Genomic DNA, 15505 nt, shown 5'->3' with positions numbered 1-15505 from the left:
GCAAAAGCAGGAGATCTCCTGGTCCCACCTGGAGGCTGGCAACCCTATCTGCCCAAGAATCAAGGCCTACTAAGCGGGACTGCATTCCTCTGTGGAATAATGTGGTGTCACAGCAAAATAGCCAAGTTATTGGAAGTTGCTTGTTTTTCCTGCAAAAAGGACAAACACAGGTGTGGGAGGGGACTTGAACTTGCTTCCTATCTCCAGTCATGCTTTCATGCTTGTCATCTTTTTCTGTACTGTATTCCAATAGAATTTATAAGAGCACAGTGCCTAGATCTTTTTTTTTCTTTTGTCAGAGAACATGTTCATCATGAGCATCTCTTCTTTGGGTGGATGAAAGGTTTTCAGCAAATTCAGGTAACTGGGTGCAGGTTTACTAGGGTATCCTAACTGTTGGGCCTCCCCCAGAAAAGCATTGTCTGTTAACAATATGCTTCTCAACTACATGTTCTTCTCTTGGTCCCCATTCCCAGATCATGGATAACTTGGTTTACCAAGACACCATGTTCATCCATTATGTATGTAGATCAGCTACAGCTGGGAAGCAGAGGTGGTTTACCATTGCCTTTCTCTAAAGGCTTCCTTGGACAGCCCTGTAGCTAGGATTTGGAAAGTCGGGGCCATTATTTTTTTCGGAGGACACTCAGTGGCTCAACCTCTGTAACCTTCCCTCCCACTGCTGCCTGAGGAGGAAGGATCCTCCCAAGCTGCTAACTCACCCAGGGCCTTCCCCCACCCCTGCAGCTGCTGCAGAGACTTCCCTTCCCACCCCTCTCATAGCCACTCTCCCAGCCACTCTTCCCACCCCTCTCCCAGCCTTACGTAACCTTCCCTTCCCTGTCACTCAAATCGTACATGGGAGGCATGGCAGAAGCAGCTGATTACTATACAGGCACCAGTTAGTTTACAAAAAAATTCTTGACATTTTCTGCACAAGCAAAGTAATCCAAGGTTTGGCTCACCGCAGTCACTTCCCATCAAAGTTTTCGCACACAGCTTACCTCGCCGTCACAATCCTGTTCCCTCCGCAGCGCCTGTCGGATTTCCCACCATCTGCGCCGGAGTTACAGGAAGTGCCGCGGCTTTTGCGTAGCAAACGTAACCTGGGTTTTAGCGGTTTACGTTTGCTACGCAAAAGCTGCGGCACTTCCTGTAACTTCGGCGCAGATGGTGGGAAATCCGACCAGACGCTGTGGAGGGAACAGGATTGTGACTGCAAGGTGAGCTGTGTGCAAAAACGGTTAACGTCTACCTTACAGACTCTTCCTTAACAAACTTTGCAGCATCCCTACACATCAATAGTTCTTTTTCCCTGGTTACAGCTGTACCGCCTGTGCACCCCCATAGGTCCCTTCATCTGCTGTGCAGAGATGTGCAGGCTAAGAAGAGGGAATCTCTTTTGTGCCTTGAGGGAATCTGGTGTATTGAATATTTAAAAAATTGCATAAGAATATGCCCTCAGCTATTTTGTGATGAGTCATCGTTATTTGTGAGATTTCTCATTGCATTACAGATGCTTGCCAGATTTGGGATGCATGAGAGTAGAATGAGAGTTAAGATCCTTGTTCTGCATGATGCTTCATATGAGCTCTGAGTAAGGAAGATGCCAGTCCCCAATGCCCATACTGTAGACCAGGATACTTGACAATCTTTGACAGCCTTTACTGTTCATTTGACTTGAGCGGATGGTGAGGGGTCTGGAGACTAAGTCCTACAAGGAAAGATTGAAGGAACTGGATATGTTTAGCCTGGAAAGGAGATGACTGAGAGATGATATGATCACCATCTTCAACTACTTGAAGGGAAGTGTCCCAAAAGGTTGGACCAGAACCAACAGGGTGAAATTAAATCAAAAGAGTTTTGACTTAGCATTAGGAAGAACTTCCTGACAGAGCGGTTCCTCAGGGGAATAGGCTTCCTCGGGAGGTGGTGGGCTTTCCTTTCTTGGAGGTTTTTAAACAGAGGCTAGGGGTCAAATATGCCTCCTGGGGGCTGAATCGGGCCTCTGGAGGGCTCCTATCAGGCCCCCGAGCAGCTGGCTGTCATCTGCTTCCTTCTTGCTCTCTTTCGCTTCCTTTTGCATCACAGCTTGCTTTGCCAGACTTGCTCAATTGCACAGGAGCTACAGAGCAAAGCCTCTATTTTCTCCATTGGCTGAGGCTCCTCCCTTGGGGAGACGGGGGGAAGCGAGAGCTTGCTTTGCCAGGCTCTCTCAATTGCACAGAGCTACTGTGCCAAGCTTCTCTTCCTTCTATTAGCTGAGGCTCCTCCCCTTTGTTGTCCCCTGGGGAAGGAAGGAAAGAGCCAGAGCTTCCTTTGTGCAGTTCCCTGGCTCACACAGGAGAGATACAAATAAAACACCTTTAAGACCAATGAGTGCTGTTACGTATTGACCTTAAAGTGTACCGCATGGCGGGCTCTACAGAAGGCGACCCCAGGGTCCCCGGATGTAGCTCGCCATTCACCCCGCCCACTAAGACCTGTGGCGGGAAGTTTGGATGGACCAGGATTGGCCTGGTCAATTCCAGGGGGCAGTTCCGGGCAATGTATATAAGCAGGGCCCGGCCCGCGTGTTCCCTCTCTTGTAATGTGCTCGCAATAAAGAATGTTGCCTTCCAATTGTCTCGGTTCTCAGTACAAGTGCTAATCGTTAAAGCATGTTTTATTTTAAGTTTTTGAATCATTAATTGTGTTTGTCTCTGTGCTTTATAAAGTTTATATCTCTGCTCCCTGGCATTACATTTTATAACACACATGGCCCGGCCCAACAAGGTCTCATTTATGTCAGATCCGTCCCGCGTAACAAATGAGTTCGGCACCCTTGGGCTAGAATGTGGTGAATTACGAAAGCCATGCAGGTTTGATAGTAAAGCATCATGACCGCATGCTGTCCTTTACCATTGCCACTGTTGCCTTTACTGGGCACAATGAATTCTCTGCCGTTGTTTCAGTGTATTGTGTTAGAAATGGAATGGGGAAAATGTATTCAGAAAAATGAGTGGAGCCCATCATGCTATTGCGCTAATCAAAACATTTCCTTAAATTCTTAATATGACTGATTGGGGACAGTTTTTAAAATCTGTAAATTACATTGCTGTTATAATTCATATGACGCTATCCTACCCCGCCCCCCTTCCCCCAAAATGTGGTTGCGTATTGGGGGAAAAAACATAGGATCTGAGGTTTCTTGCAGTGTTTGTTTTTCTACTGCTACTGTCTTCTACTGGTATTGAATGACAATTGGAGGCATAATAGATACAGAAATTATAATCTTTAGAAACAGTTTAAGCATAGAACCACATTATATTTAAACTGACAGTAATGAATGGTTTCTGCTCCTTGCATTGAGTGTGAGTTAAGCTTGGACAGTTTTGATATATAATTTTCTTATAGGACTGCAGAGAATGATAAGTGCATAGACTGAGTGGTATTTCAAGAAGAAACTGTGTAAGAATTCAGTGTGGAATATTAGATTAAGCAGATTAGCACTTCTGCTATGGGAGCCTTCAGTATTTGCATCAGGATAACGTATCCTGCAGGATGAAAATAGCTACATGCAAAATCCCTCAGTGCCATTGAGATTGTAAATAAGACATTTTCCATTCAAAGCACATGTTTTAATAAGACCATTTGAAATTGCTTTATAGTACAACTTGCCTACTCGTATGAGTTTGGCTTTATATATAATTGTATACATATTGTGAGTGAATGGAAAGGTTGGCTGACTTGAGATGAAAAATGAGTTTAATATCAAATGTGCTTTAAGGATGTGCCGAAAAAGTAAATCTATGTACTAATAAGGGGCACCTTGCCTGTCCTCCCACCCAAGTGAAGAACGCAATATTAAGTTAACAGGGAATTGCTCAGAGAGGTGGTTGTGGTCTGTTTATAAACGCATACTCTGCAACTTTGCAAGAAAGTAATGCAAGCCAAAAAAAAGATTGGTTTTTCTCCCCCTCAGCTCTCTGCCATTTAAAGATGTACATGGAGCATCAAGCATGGCATCACTGAAAAGGACAGAACATGTGCACATCCTGCTTGGGTGAACAGCAAATCATGGTTTTCTCAGAGGTTTGGGAATAAGACACTTAGTGCACCCAGTGGAGAAGAAATCACGTCAGGCACCTGGAACAAAAAACATGGAGCTGCTTGGTCTCAGGGATGTGAACACCAGGCTGAAGCGCCCAGATCCTGAAGGGCATGACATTTCTTGGGGAGTTTTATATATTGAAGGGACACAGAATGTGAGAGGGATTTTCAATGGGATCTAGGAGTGTATCTGGCAATCTCTGTGCCAAGCAGCTAACCTTGTACCCCATGGGGTTGGTCCCCTGAACACATCTGAAACTCTGGCAAGGGGGGCAAACTCCAGCATGTTGCCAAGACGACTGCTGCTCTTGTCTCAAGGGGAGGGGGATCCGCAGTTTTGTACTGTGTTTTATATGTATACATGAACATCTAACCCAAGTTCTGTTGAACAGAACTAAAAATCTTTAAAGTATTAAGATACAATCCTTTTTCTTATTTTGCTCCAGGGCTTTACTCCTTCTCTTTGAATGAATACAAATATTTCCTGAGAACTAGTCTGCTAACCTGCAGTGGATTGAGCAACTTAAATCTTACTGACTTGAACAGAATTTGAACAACCTAAATGGGTGTAGGACCCAAGCTCTAGGGTGGGATGCAGTCATTCTTATGGTTGCCAGCCTCCAGGTGGGGCCTGGAGATCTCCTGCTTTTACAATTGATCTCCAGCTGTCAGATATCAGCTCCTCTGGAGAAAATGGTTGCTTTGAAGGGTGGATATAACATTGTACCATGTTAAGGCTCCTCCCTTCACCAAACCCCACCCTCTCCCAGATCCACCCCCAAAGTCTCCAAGTTTTTTCCAACACAGACCTGGCAGCCCTAAGCCATATTTTTCACTGAGTTCTGTCTAGGGTTGCCAAGTCCAATTCAAGAAATATCTGGGGACTTTGGGGGTGGAGCCAGGAGACATTGGGGGTGGAGCCAGGAGACATTGGGGGTGGAGCCAGGAACAAGGGTGTGACAAGCATAATTGAACTCCAAGGGAGTTCTGGCTATCACATTTAAAGGGACAGCACACCCTTTTAAATATCTTCCTTCCATAGGAAATAATGAAGGATAGGGGCACCTTCTTTTGGGGCTCATAGAACTGGACCCCCTGGTCCAATCGTTTTGAAACTTGGGGGGTACTTTGGGGAGAGGCACTAAATAGTATACTGAAAATTTGGTGCCTCTACCCCAATTTGGTGCCTCTACCTCAAACAACAGCTCCCCCAGAGCCCCCGAAACCTCCAGATCAATTACCCTATGAGAATCGATCTCCACATAGGGAATAATGAAGTGCTCAGCAGACATTTCCTCCCCCCCCCCCCCGACAACTCTGAAGTGAGCAATTGGTCTCTCTACTCACGAGCTGCTGCCAACTTCTTCAAAGTAACACAGACACACCATCCCAAGAGGAAACCTTTCAACTGGAGACTGAAGCCTCCAGAGGTGGAAAGGCATATGGTCCTCTGGGGGCGGGGCTTCCCCCGTCGGCCAGCTGACTGGGAGCGGGAAGGAACCAAGGAAAGCGGAAGAACCCCCGCTGGGACCTGGGGATTGGCAAGCCTAGTTCTGTCTATCTCTCTACCTTACTACAGCCCCCATCTGTGCAGGGGGTTTTTTTTGGACAATTTTGAATTCATTTTCTTTGTTTATATCCCACTTTTCTTCCCACAGGGGACTCATTTTTCCTTATCTTCACAACAATCCTGTGTGGTAGGTTAGGATGAGAGTATATGACTGGCCCAAGATCATGCAGTGCACTTCCATGACAGAGAAGGGATTCAGACTTGGATGACTCAAGTCCTAGTCCAAAACTACCACTTTATGGTAGTCCATGCAGTTCCCATTATTTCTAGTTTAACCTGTTGAGAGGATGAAGAGGACACACTTTTTCACCAGTGGAAAAGCTGGTTGGATCCAACCCCTAGTTTGTAATATTGGCTAATGGTGCGGGGGGGGGGGGGCGGGCAAGCTTTTGCTCTCATTGCCAAGATGAAGTAGCACAGTCACAAACTTTACTTTGAGACTAGGTTTTCCACAACCGGTCTTTCCCAAGAGGAATAATTCATATGAATAGGAATTATTCCTTTTGGGAAGGACTGGATATGGAGAACCTAGTCTCAAAGCAGCATGTGTGATCAGGTGGATTATTTAGAGATCTAAGGAGCACTGTATGCTAAAGTAATCAAAACTCTGATGATATAAGCTAGTGACCTCATAGCCAAAAGGATCCATAGGTCATAGCCATAGGTCAAAAGGAGATCAAAAAACAGTGAGCAAGTTTTGGCTTGCCCACGAAGCCAGATGGACCCTATGCGGTTTCAAATAGCTTTGCGGGGTCCTTGACCCTCTGTTGACTTGTTGGATGAGCTTGTAGAGATCTGGAATAGCCAGCTCTCTGCAGCCATCGACGAGATCGCTCCTTGACGTCCTCTTCATCCTCGTTCACGATCCGCCCTGTGGTATACCCGGAGCTGCGATCGATGAAACGGCGATTAAGATGGCTAAAGAGACAGTGACGACACATTCGTGATGAACCTACAAGAACATCTTGTAGGTCATTTATGTGGACCTATGAGATGGCAGTTCGAGCCACAAAGAAGACTTACTTTGTGTCCCAGATTGTGTCTGCGACCCCACACACAACACAATTATTTAATATAATTCGGTCACTAACAACCGTACCACAAGGTAAACCAAATGTTAGGTAACCAAGGTAAACCATCGGCTGTGAGGCTTTTGCGAGTTTTTTCACAGATAAGGTCTCGTTGCTCCAACACGACCTTCCCACCACAATTGATGCAGTGAAAGAACTCAAGGCACTGAGCACGTCCATTTCTAGATTCCTTCACTCCACTCAGCCTGGAGGAGGTCGACAGAATCCTTTTTCCTGTACGCTCTACTACCTGTGGGTTGGACCCGTGCCCATCCTGGCTTATAATAATAATAATAATAAATTTTATTTATATCCCGCCCTCCCCGCCTAAGCAGGCTCAGGGCGGCTAACAGCATCCATAAAATATACAATACAATAAATATACAAGACTTTAAAATCAACATTATCCCAAACAATTCTAAGTTCACAGTTATAAAATTCTAAGTTCACAGTTATAAAAGCTAGTGGCTCTTGACAGGGCATCACTAATACCAGCCCCTAAGGTCAAGAGCTTGGGAGTGCTCCTGGAGTCCTCTCTGACAATGGAGGCCCAGGTAGCAGCCACTACCAGATCTGCCTTTTTTCATCTTCGGTGGGTGCGGCAGTTGACCCCTTTCTTTGGAGCATGACAACTTAGCTATGGTGATCCACGCTAATGTCACCTTGAAAATAGATCACTGTAATGCTCTCTACATGGGGCTACCCTTGACCCTGACTGGGAAACTATAGCTAGTGCAGAATGCTGCGGCACAGCTGCTAATGGGGCTTCCTCAATGGGAGCATAATCAGCCAGTGCTGAAAGAGCTGCATTGGCTACCTATTGTGTTCTGAGTCCATTTCAATGTGTTTTCATTGACCTTTAAAGCCCTTTCTGGTCGAGGTCCTGCCTATCTATGGGAATATGCATTCCCTATGCATTCAGGGAAACAAAACCTACTATCCATCCCTGGACCAAAGGAGGCCAGGCTATGCTCCACACAACCTAGGGTCTTCTCAGTGGCAGCACCAGAAATGTAGAATGTCCTCCCGGAGGCCATAAGGGCCCTGCAGGATCTCTCTACTTTTCGCAGGGCCTGCAAAACTGAATTGTTTCAACAGGCCTTTAACATCTAAACCGGAAGAGGACTGCCACCCCACATTGCTAAAGAGCTATGATTACTATAGGATTACTATCAGGAAAGAAAGAGCCCGCCTATATCGAAGTTGTACAGCACCATGGAATGTTTTCATTGTAATTGTATTTTATTGGTTTAAACTGTAATTATAAATGTCTGAACTGAATGTTAGCTGCCTTGAGTCTGCTTGCAGAGAGGGCGGGATAGAAATTTAAAGTAATAAATAAATAAGATGCATTTAGCACACAGAACATCTGTTGTATGTGCACAGCTGTACCTTCACTTAGCTTTTTTAAAAATTCTTTCTCCCATTTCCTTTGTGGGAATTTAGCTTTGTCATAGAGGCCTCTCACAAGCGTCAGCCCAATTCACTATGTATTGCCTTCCAGTGTCAAGATGAGGATAAAATGATCTATCTCCAACTCCAATTATTTTAATCTTGGTCTCCAGCAACACTTCCTTACATTTAAGGATCTTTTCTAGTTCCTTCACGGCTGCCCTACCAAGTCTCATTCTCTTTCTGATTTCTTGGTTGCAGTAACCCTTTTGGTTGATGATTGAGCCAAGGAATAGAAAACCTTTAACAATTTCAGTTTCTTCATTGTCAGTTTTTAAACTATAATTTCTTAGTAGTCATCACTTCAGTCTTCTTGATATTTGGTTGTAATCCTGCTTTGGCACTTTCTTCTTTAACCCTTATCAGTAGTCATTGTTTGCTACCAGCTATGTGATGTCATTGGCATATCTTAAATGGTTAATGTTCCTTCCACCAATTTTTACTCCACCTTCATCTAAATCTAATCCAGTTTTCTTTATAATATGTTCTGTAAATAGTTTGAACAGGAAGGGAGATAAAATGCATGCTTGTCTGACATGTTTGCCAATGGAAACCATTCTGTTTCTCCACGTTCTGTCCTAACACTAGCCTCTAATCCAGAATACAGGTTGTGCATCAAAACAATCATGTGTTGTGGCACACTCACTTATTTTCAAACCATTCACTCACAGCTTTTCATGATCCACACAGTCGAAAGTTTTGATGCAATCTATAAAACACCAACAGCTTTTCTTCTGAAATGTTCTTATATGCTGTAGTAACCAATGTAAATTTGCAATATGATTTCCAGTGCCTCTTCCTTTTCTGCATTCAGCTTGACCATTTGGCATTTCTCATTCCAGATATGGTAAGAGCGCTGTACAATTTTGATCATCACTTTGCTGACATAGGAAATTAATGCAGTGGTCTAGTAGCTGTTGCAGTCTTTGATGTCTTCTTTATTTGAAATTGTAATGTAGATTTAGTGTTTTCAGTTTGTAGGCCATTCTTTTCTTTTCCACATTCATTGGCATCTTCTTGTTGAGACTCAGTTCTGAAACAGCTTTCCTAATATAGAAAGAGGGAGGAGCTCAACCCTGTTTAGTCCCTATATTGTATCAGTGGCATTCATTCCACAGCATGCAGAAAGCCATATTTGCAGTTAGCATCAACCAAAACAGTCACATATACCATACTTCAATCCCTGGCATGAGGCCTGAGGCTCAAGAAGGTTCAAAGTTTACCATTACTCTGTGGGAGTTGTTTTAAGGTGCCACCTGCCAACCACAAGTGCCTCCAGACAAGAACTTTGTCCACTTTACTGACACATTAGGTAGGTGTCACATTGGCTCAGAAGAGCCACAAGTGGCATGTCAAGGAACCACGTGTGCAGGCCTCAGATTCAGCAGGAGCTCACAGGAGCACAGCTCCTGAACCCTTCTGAGGGTTCCCTCTCCTCCTCCCCACCTTGTCCATTGAATAGTAGGTGCAGCTGCGTAACAATCCCTGGATTACTCCCTCCACCACCTATTTTTCTACAAAACAACCCCTGCACATGTGGATCCCAAGCTTCTGAATATCACTGTTTTAGGAAATTTATTTAGGGAATGTATACGTTGCCTTTTCAGAGTCCTACTCCAGGCAGATGACAAGTAAAAGCACTTCTGGCAGCTTGTCCTTGATGTGGGGCTGCCCTTGAAGACAACTTGGAAACTTCTGTTGTTTCTAAATATAATGACCCATTTATTATCAGGGACCAGTCCATGTGACCAAGTTTCCTCCATGCTTAAGCAGCTGCGTTGGTTCAGTATTCTAAATCATTCCAAGGACTTTTTCTCCCTATATAAGTATTTTTGACAGCTTCTCTTCAACATCCTCAGGAGGTGGATGGCTCTCCTTCCTTGGAGGTTTTTAGATGGCCATCTGACAGCAATGAAGATCTTGTGAATTTAGGGGAGGTATTTGTGAGTTTCCTGCATTGTGCAGGAGGTTGGACTAGATGATCCTGGAGGTCACTTCCAACTTTATGTGTGATTCTATGATTCTCCGTTCTTTGGCCTATTTCATTTAACCTCTGCCAGAGTTCTCACTTGTTTGGTTTTGGCACATACCTTGGGGAACAAGCTACCAGAGGAGGTGAGGTGGATGTATTCTCTTCAAGTGTTCACGAAGATATACAAAGCGTGCGGTTTGCCAGGACTTCTAATGACATTTAAATTACTTTTTATTGACACTGATAGGATTTCTTTTTTATTATTTTTATTGTGTAATATTTTTCCTGTAGTTCCATAAATTCATGTGATATGTTATTGGATTTACTATGTGAGGTGGGAGAGGAATGTTTTAAATAAATAAATGAATGTGTTGTGCTGATTAGAACCCATGAGGCTACTAACTCCACATGCTCAAAGCATTTAAAATGTAGAATGTACATTGAATTAAAATAAGCTAACTTATGTGCTTGCTTTGTCTTAGCTAGAAACAGAAAAATCATTATCCAATTATTGCCTAGTCCAGGTTATGGCTGTTTCTCACTATAGTTAATGGCACTGTATGCTTAGGTAAAGGCGTGCTTAAATTATAACTGGACTGCATCATAGGTTTTGTAGTCTTAAAATTTACTAGTTTACAAATATGATATTAGAATGTAGAGTGCTGAGCAGTGAATGCTGGGATTAAGAACAGTAGAATGGACTGAATCGAGCAATCTGTCAGTGGAAGAAACTTGTAATTGCAGATTTTTGCCGGAAAAGCTGACCCCCCAGGGTCATAGAACCTGCATAGACTAAAAGCCATGCAGTTTGGAGGGCTGCAGTGAGGATGAGGAGGAAGGAGACAAAAGTACTCCTCCTCTTTTTTCTGCAAGTGTAGCTTCACTGACAGAAGTGGAATGAACAGCAACCCCTTCTTCCTTTTTTAAAATTTTTTTAATTGTATTCCATTTTTATCCCACTCTCTCCGCAAGCAGGCTCAGGAAGGGCTACAAGTCATACAGATGACAGTATAGTTTAGATAATTAAAATCCTATTAGTATTAAAATAACAAAAACAACAGTCAGAGTGGTTTGCCTCGACAATGATGTTCAGTTTGGGCTGGTCAAAGGCCAGCATTGTCAACAGGGGACACCGAAATGGATTTGGATGTTTTTCTGCTTCATCCAAAAGCCCAGTGGAACAGCTCCATTTTACAAACCTAGTGGAATTGTAGCAAATTCCTGAGGGCCCTGATTTCCAGTGGGAGCTTTTCCACCAGGCTGGGGCAAGCGCAGAGAAAGCCCTGGCCCTAGTTAAGGCCACTCAGACATCCTCGGGGCCGGGGATAACCAGAAGACGTTGATCAGTTGAGTGTAACACTATGGGGAGAGATGGCCCCAAAGATATGCAGGTCCTTGGCCATACAAGGCTTTGGATGTTAACACTAGAACCTTGAACTGGATCAGCTACTCTATAGGCAGCCACTGCTGTCGGTGCAACACTGGCTGCTGCTCCCCAACCCATTCATCCACAGGGGTGCTGCAACTCAAGGAATCAGCACTTCTAGAATCAAAAAGGACTTCTGATAGAGGGGAATAGGGCAACCAGTGACACTCTTTCCACTTACAGATCCACTGGACCCCACACAGTACTTCTTAAGTAACTGTATAGTGGTTCTCCAAATAGAGATATGCCTGTTCCTGAAGTTCTACAGTAATACAACTTAAATTTTGACATTTTTTTTTTGTAAATAAGCCCTATCTTTAATAAAAAAAAGATTTGGATATATTTAAATGGGTTTCATTATTATGGGGACAATCGATGATTTTGAGACGTGGTCTTTTAAAACGGGGGCTTAAGCGGCATACTCGAAAATGAGAGGAAAATTGAAAATCGCTTTTTATTTAAAATATTGATTTCATATTGCAGTAAATTTTCTGAAATCCTTAATTAGTATATGTGAAGATATTGTGGAAGATAATATAGGTTACTCATAATCTGAAAGACAATGATACAAATGTCACCCTATTTTCACATTATATTTAATAGGTATTAATGAGCAGTGAAATATATAGTGACAACTTTATATTCTGTTATAAATTGTTTACTGCCCAGTGACCTATCATTACTTGGCAGAAAGACAGATGATAAATATCTGATCAGTATTCCAAAGTCAACATCATATTTGCTTTGGGAACTCCAGAGAAGCATCCAGAAGGTGCGGATTAATATCAACCCTGTGATTCTTCAGATTTGTCTTGCTGTCTTTTATAAATACACTATTTACTGACTTATAATTACTTTGAGTTTCCTGGTTTATTGCATTGAATTCCTCGTGTAATTTTTCTTCTTGTTATTTTTTTTCCAGCCTGAAGAACTTACCAATGCTCTGGAAATCAGCAATATTGTCTTCACTAGTCTTTTTGCTCTAGAAATGCTTCTGAAGCTCCTTGTGTATGGACCTTTTGGCTACATCAAAAGTCCATACAATATCTTTGATGGAATAATTGTAATAATCAGGTAATTGACAGAGAGTAGTCCTTATGAAACATCCAAGTGATTTCTCCTAACTGGGTTAGGACTTGTGGTTACTTTGCTTCATGTATCAGATCATGCACTCCATAAATGCTGTGAAAACGTTATAGTGATCGGTGTTGTCTCTGTCTCTTATGGTTATATTCAGCTGCACCATTCTTGGTCTTATCTCCTTCGTGTAGGGGAGCTGTTGAACAGAATCTGCCCAATGTTGCTTCCTTCCTTCCTTGTAGCATCACAAACATGAAACAGAAATGACTGCAAAGCAAGCATATGCCTATTTATTTTAAATGTAATCAATTGATAGATATTACCTCAGGTGTACACCTCCCTACAGGTTATTTCTATTTGAATAAGTCGCTTAACATGAACCAGCCCTGCATGGAGTATAATAACTTTAAAATGCCTTTGTATCTCCTGGCACATGAGATGTCTTCTACAATGTATGCAGTCTTTTAAAAATATGAATCCATGTTTCTGATTAGAAACTTAAAAATTTCAAAGCATTGAAAAGGCTTCTGGTACCATAGAGAAATGGGTTGTGGTATGAACTTCCCTAGCTGAATCTCATTCATTAAAGTTTTTTTTAAAAAAGAAGAGAAGAAAGGAAGAAAGGAAGAAAGGAAGAAAGGAAGAAAGGAAGAAAGAAAGAAAGAAAGAAAGAAAGAAAGAAAGAAAGAAAGAAAGAAAGAAAGAAAGAAAGAAAGAAAGAAAGAAAGAAAGAAAGAAAGAAAGAAAGAAAGAAAGAAAGAAAGAAATGGATAAACTTCTTGTATTAGAGAAAAAACATTATCTACATTTATTACTAACTTGAAAGTGAAACCCCTTTGAGACTTTTTGCATGAAATGGGGAAAAATGAAATGGTGATTTGGTGAATCCCCGGCATCTCGAACTAAAAAAGGGTCCAGGCAAGTAGGTGTGAAAAACCTCAGCTTGAGAACCTGGAGAGCCGCTGCCAGTCTGAGTAGACAATACTGACTTTGATGGACCGAGAGTCTGATTCAGTATAAGGCAGCTTCATATATTCATATGAAGTATCCTGAGAGCATCCCTATGTCACATCCATATGGCCACTGAATTGCATTAGCTAGCATTCCCACTTCCACTTCATCACAGGGCTTTTTTTTTGCAGTTTTACTATACGTACTATGACACACTGAGGTTGTGTTTCTCATCAACCATCAAATTAACATTACAATTTCTTTTCTTAGTGTCTGGGAGATAGTGGGACAGCAGGGTGGAGGCTTGTCTGTTCTACGAACCTTCCGTCTTATGCGGGTCCTGAAGCTGGTTCGTTTCATGCCTGCACTCCAGCGCCAACTAGTGGTCCTCATGAAAACAATGGACAACGTGGCCACCTTCTGCATGCTGCTGATGCTTTTCATCTTTATCTTCAGGTCAGTCCTCAGTAAAACTGTTTATTTCCTTTTTGCAGCCTTATATTTCTGTGCATCAAGGTGGGATCAGCCAAGATGGGGGCAGAATGCCTTGAGCAAGTTGTTTAAAAGGGAGGTGGTATAATATGTTGTACTGCCACTTCGGAAACCGGTACTTTCCTATCTGAATTGTCTTTAATGGGTTGCATTAAAGATGGCCCTAATTCCCAGATATGAAGAAATCCTTTCAAGAATCTTACCCTTCTGTGTTCATTATGGAAGATGCCTAAAACCTACTGGCCCAACTTTGATGGCCCCCTATATGGCTATTACTTTATGTAAGCATTCAGTTACTAATTGCTGCATGGCATGATGGCAGGGCTGGAATTTTTGTTCTTGATTCTTTGGGTGAATGTAGCAAGGAATTGCATTCCAGATGCATTTCATTAAACTGTTAGAGTCTCTGTTGACATTCAGCATAGTCTTGTTCTAATTATTTAATACATCATTCTGAATTTCCTTCCTGCAATCAGTATCCTTGGGATGCACCTTTTTGGTTGTAAGTTTGCTTCAGAGAGAGATGGAGACACTCTTCCTGACAGGAAGAACTTTGATTCTTTGCTCTGGGCCATCGTTACGGTTTTCCAGGTAATGCATTAATCATGACTTACAGTTTTTTAACAAGCAGGCAACACCCCTTGAGGATATTGTGGTGTGGAATTTTCTAAAACACCACATGGAATTGTAAGATAGTTAGAGGATGGGGGAGAACAAAGAGTTTCATGTGTCTTTTGACCCTAAAAGTTATGCTGAGATTGTTTGCCAGGTAAAAAGTTAAGAAATCACAGTTTCTGCACACCTTATCTGTATCTGCTCTGCAAAAAACTGATGTTCTGGAGTGAAGGAAAATCTTTAATAAAGCAAAGGATGTGCATTAAAAGACAGGATTCTGGCTGATTTGTTTGTTCACTGCAATCAGAAGTGCTGAACGGACCTTAAAAATTTAATCTAGCTTTTTAAGACCTAATTGTTCAGTTACATAAAATGGTTCATTTGGTAGTATTGTCGTAAGGGGACATCCCAAAAGGAGGGGAATATTTTGATGTAGGAGATTACACCAGCCTTTTATATTGTCATTTATGCTAGTTAAGAGTTTTCACCAGAGAGCTGGTTTTACTTAGACCTCCTTTGGGATGAAACAGAGTGCATGAATTGTGAGAAGGATTCTCAGGCTGTGTCCATAATCTTGTGACATATTTGCTCCTGACCCAAGCTCGATTATTATTTTAAATGAAACATAACTTGAGGAACTTATTGTGCTTTTTTTGCCAAGTGTGTGAAGGGAAATAACAGGAGTGCTCAAGATTTCAGGCAGCGACTGTTGGAGCCCAAAGACAAGTGTCACCAGAAGCTAATTAGAAGAATACTATTGTGGTTGTTGAGACACCGATGAGATG

The 15505-nt window shown here is 42.5% G+C and overlaps 1 protein-coding gene across 3 annotated transcripts in view; it reads left to right on the top strand.

The window, feature by feature from the left end:
* CACNA1G (calcium voltage-gated channel subunit alpha1 G) overlaps positions 1-15505 on the top strand; it is a 313913-nt gene that overhangs the window by 123017 nt on the left and 175391 nt on the right. For all 3 annotated transcript variants that reach the window (XM_060251973.1, XM_060251974.1, XM_060251975.1), the window contains exons 9-11: positions 12505-12656; positions 13884-14069; positions 14582-14696. In XM_060251973.1, the coding sequence (XP_060107956.1) occupies positions 12505-12656; positions 13884-14069; positions 14582-14696 (453 nt within the window). The remainder of the gene's footprint in view (positions 1-12504; positions 12657-13883; positions 14070-14581; positions 14697-15505) is intronic.

This window comes from Heteronotia binoei, chromosome 13, assembly GCF_032191835.1.
Source record: "Heteronotia binoei isolate CCM8104 ecotype False Entrance Well chromosome 13, APGP_CSIRO_Hbin_v1, whole genome shotgun sequence".
Taxonomy (NCBI): Eukaryota; Metazoa; Chordata; class Lepidosauria; order Squamata; family Gekkonidae; genus Heteronotia; species Heteronotia binoei.
This window is presented reverse-complemented; position numbering and strand designations above follow the sequence as displayed.